The 4,402-nt window shown below is 32.5% G+C and overlaps 1 protein-coding gene across 1 annotated transcript; it reads left to right on the forward strand.

The window, feature by feature from the left end:
• Positions 1-335: 335 nt before the first annotated feature.
• LOC107016900 (AT-hook motif nuclear-localized protein 10-like) lies at positions 336-2,871 on the forward strand. The gene is made up of 5 exons (XM_015217220.1): positions 336-405; positions 530-573; positions 1,109-1,240; positions 2,411-2,560; positions 2,758-2,871. The coding sequence occupies exons 1-5, from the start codon at positions 336-338 to the stop codon at positions 2,869-2,871; spliced, it is 510 nt and encodes a 169-aa protein (XP_015072706.1).
• Positions 2,872-4,402: the final 1,531 nt, after the last annotated feature.

Consider the following 4,402-nt stretch of genomic DNA (forward strand, 5'->3'; position numbering starts at 1 on the left):
ACAAATCATCTTAATCATTTAATGTTCAGATAAAGAGATAAGATCTTAAACATTAAGATATACATTCAAATTTAGACGTTTTAATCTTAGCGAAAACAAATGAAGCATTAATTCCCCTATGACTATTTTTGAAGAGCAAAAAGAAGGGACAAAAAAGAAATATCACAGATGTAGGGGACAATTTGTGCAAACATTTAAAAGAATTAAATTTAGAAAACCAAGTTTTACATTTGGTCTAACTAAATTCAAATTGTAAATCCTAACAATTTTAGAACTTTCATCCTCTCTTATCAAAATTCTATAGTAAACAAGAGCGAAAACAACTTCTCTATTCGATGGATTCCCAAAAGACCTCTGTTGGTGCTAAAATCATTCAAACTTCATCAAATCATGGAGAACTTTTTGGTATGTATGTGTTCATTGTTTCTTCTAATTTGGGAAAAATTTAATTTATAGACATTATTTATATGACTTTTATAAACTTTATTACTATAATTAGTGATTATTGAATTTTCTTGATGATTGATAGGTGTAGTTGATAAGGCACAGGTAATCCATGTGAAAACTGGAGAGGTAAGATTTGTTTTACTTAAATGACTTTTAGCCTAAAGCACGTGTTTTTCATAACATGATTTACAGATCTTAGATTAACCTATATGAGATTTTGTTCTTTTGCAACACCTTGAGTTTTCAATTTCATTTTAGAGAAAAAGAAGAAATTAATTTAATTGTACATTTATTTTTTGTTAGACTTTCTTGTTATGTCTTCTGAGTTAATACATCAATAATTCATTGATGAACAAATATTAAAGGATGAAATGAAAGAACCAAAACTACAATAGTTGATTGACTCTAATGATAAAATAAATCCATGTCATTCATAAGTTATAACTTTTATCACGTGATGTGATCCTTACATCATAACGTCTCCTTTAAATGAATTGTGGGGCTTATGGCTCCAATTCTTAAAAATGAAAAGTCTTATGTTACTAGAAAACAACATTTATATCATACCCATGATCAAAGTTCTCATGAATTGAAGTTCATGTTTTGTGAATTTTTCGGTTGATTTTACTAAATGATGCAAAACCTATTATCTTTTACGCAGGACATTGTGTCTAAGATAATAAATTTATCACAACAAGGACCTATGAAAATTTGTGTTCATTCTGCAACGGGTGGCATACGTAACGTCGCCCTCCAAGAGTCTGCAACGGGTGCTGGCATTGTGACATATGAGGTATGTATTAGTTTTAGCTTAGACACACTTACTATCTTTCCTGCCTCGTTGTTGAGGCATGATGTGATAGTTTATGCTTAGTTAGTTTATGACTCTAGCTATGTGTTCTTATCTTTTCACTAGATTTTGTTGGCTATGTGATCTAGAAATGGCATTGACATGAAAAAATGCTTTTGACTTGAGAGAAACAAAACAGTAGAGTACATGCATCCTTTTAGATGTACTCCCTCTAGCCCATTTATTATGTCTATTACCTTTTATAGAATCGTTTATTTTTTTAACTACTATTTTTCAAATCAAAGTCTTATTCTAAACAGATATGATCAAAAACACATTGGAAGTATCAGTGTTTTACGATTGAGAGTTTCTTAGCTAAACTATAATGTTGTATCCTTTTCTACCTAAATTATCACCAATTATGTATGTCGCAAGGACATGTTATATCACTCTTTATCACTATTCTTGTAGTACATCATGACTCAGCCTAGTGAATGTTGATGTTTGAGTCTCAATGTTAGAATTAATTTAGATTCAGACTTGAATTATTCTATATATTAACTAAATACATTGCATGTTTAATAAAATTAGGTAGTTCAGTCAAATTATTTACCATCAGTTAGATTTAGGATTTTTGTTGACGAACTCATTTGCAGATATAAGATTTCAATTTTTTAAGGATTTTTAATTTTGAAAATGTTGTTTTAATTATTAATAATTGTGTTCTAAATTTAGTAAGTTATTTTAGCAAAATCTACTGAATTTAGTCAACCGATATGGCTTTCAAGCTCCACTTCTAATGACAATCAGTTAGAGGATGTGAAAATCTTATTTTAGTTTATCGATCCCTAGTCCTTTTTTGCTCTTTGAATTATTTTAGTCACAAGTATATTGAATGTACTTGAAGAAAAAAAACACAATAAAACATTTAACATATGATATTGAGCTCATATTAATTGTCAATTGATTTTGCTTGTTTTGGTGTTTCTACCTTATATACTATGCACAAGTAGCTAGTTGTATGTACATCAATTGGAAATGTTGTGAAGTTACGTATGTATATTAATACTTGAATTTTATAAAGGTGATAATCGATTGTACATTAATTGTTTTCTAGCCTACTTATTTGGCATTGCTCATCAAGTACGGATATCTTTTGTTATTTGTATGCAGGGTCAATTTTTCATCATCTCATTATCAGGGTCAGTCATGTTGTCAAAAAGTAGTAGAACATGTGACCTTAGCGTGATGTTATCTAGGTCGGATCATATTGTTCTTGGAGGTTGCGTTGCTGGAAAGCTCATAGCTGCTACTCCGGTACAGGTGTTATTCTAACTATACTTATCCTTGGTGCATGACTCGAAATTCAGTGGACAATGGTCTCACCCCTATATTTGTCACTTAAGTAAAAAGCTTACTTTGAACCTTGTTGTGTGCAAAAATTGCAGCCTTGGGATGTTCTTACCCTTATTTTTGAGTGTTTATTGTGAACTTGCTAACGAGTTTCAGTTCAATATCAGGTGGTTCTGAGTAGATTTATTCCCGAAAAGGAAAAGCGCGAGTCTAAGGGTGATGATGATGCTCCCAAGGATATTCGAATCGTTGATCCCTCCCGTAGCTGTGTAGGCAATTGAATGCAGAGACCAAGGGGCAGATCCTTCTACTCCTCTCAACAACGAATGTGTTGTTGAAGTTGGATTTTCTTATCGTCCCTTCCAAGACATATCTTCTAAAGTGTGGCATACGAGCCAGATTGAGAAGTTCATTTATTTTGAAGTTTGAAGTTTGTGATTATGAGTTGAAGAATGCATTGTATTGTTGTGAGTTGCATTTGAATATTTATTGATTTTATATCTTAGCTTATAATGAGATGGTTGGAAAGACTAGAATTAATTTTGGGTGTATTCAATCATGTTACTTATGAAGGATTGCTCTAATAAATGCTTTTGGTATTTTTTATAACTGAATTTATTTAGAACTGTAACATCTCGCAAATTGAAATAACTAGGAAGAAGTTTAGAATTTGAAAGTCATTTTTGGAAAGTATACAAAAAATTTAGAAAATTTCTTAAGTACGTTAAGTTGAGTTTTTGGTACATTTCAAAACGACCATAACTCCTAGCTCATGAGGATTTAGGTGTGTTTCCAAATATAGTAGGAAAGATCTTGAAATAATCCTTCCAATGCCGCCAAATTTACTCATTTCCAAGATTTATGAGTGAGTATGTCTTAGAAGTTGTGCTGTTTGAAGGGTGGTTTGGTCTTTTCCCTATCCTATTATTTTAATTAATTTTTGGTAATTACTTAGGGGTCAAAACTGAACTTGGTCAGTTTGCGTTTTTGAAAATTGAGTTTGGGTTTTAGAGGAGAAAAAAAGAAGAGAAAAGAGAAGAAGCAAGGAAATTGTCAAGTTCTTCAAGAATCGCTTGTGAAATTTGTAAAGGGATGATCACTATGATTTCTGTGAGATCACATAGCGTTGGGTTATTTCATCCACTCGCCAATCATGATTTATTTCAGCGAATTTAAGTCTTTGAAAGTTTAGATATTGAATTCTTGATGGGTTTGTTGAAGTTCCTTTGATTTCTTGATTCATTGAAATTTTTGAGGAGTTGTTTGATCCAAATTCATGTAAGTTAAATCTTTCATACTTTGAACATGTAATCGATTCTAAATGTTTGTGGAAAGAACCAAGTGAAATTATTAGAGGGTTTAGAGTTGAAAAACGAGCAAGAAAAGTCAAAATGCACCTGGGTAGGGGCCTGGGCGCCGCCCCTCTCAGAGCCCCAAAGAAGGGGTCTCTGAAGTATGGGCTATGGGACGTCGCTCCATCCAGTGCCCCGGCCCACCCAAGCCTCCGAAGTTTTAAGGTTGGCGCCCTACGCCTCTCAGAGCGCCAGGGACACTAGTTCTTCCCATTTCTTTCCCATCTTTCGATACTAGTTCCTTAGCAACATACCTATATTTTATAGTTGATTCCAACACTCTAGGTATGTCTAAACATCATGAAATCATCCATAAGCATGAGATCATGAATCTTTAATCCATAATCCAATTCAAAGAAAGTTAAGATCAAAGTCAGAAGAAGTAAGAATCAAGTCAAGAAGAGTTTTTAGAGTTTTTCAAAAGTCTTTTCCAAATATTTTAACTTTGTTTTAAGACTTA

The sequence above is a fragment of the Solanum pennellii genome, chromosome 4 (genome assembly GCF_001406875.1).
Source record: "Solanum pennellii chromosome 4, SPENNV200".
Taxonomy (NCBI): domain Eukaryota; kingdom Viridiplantae; phylum Streptophyta; class Magnoliopsida; order Solanales; family Solanaceae; genus Solanum; species Solanum pennellii.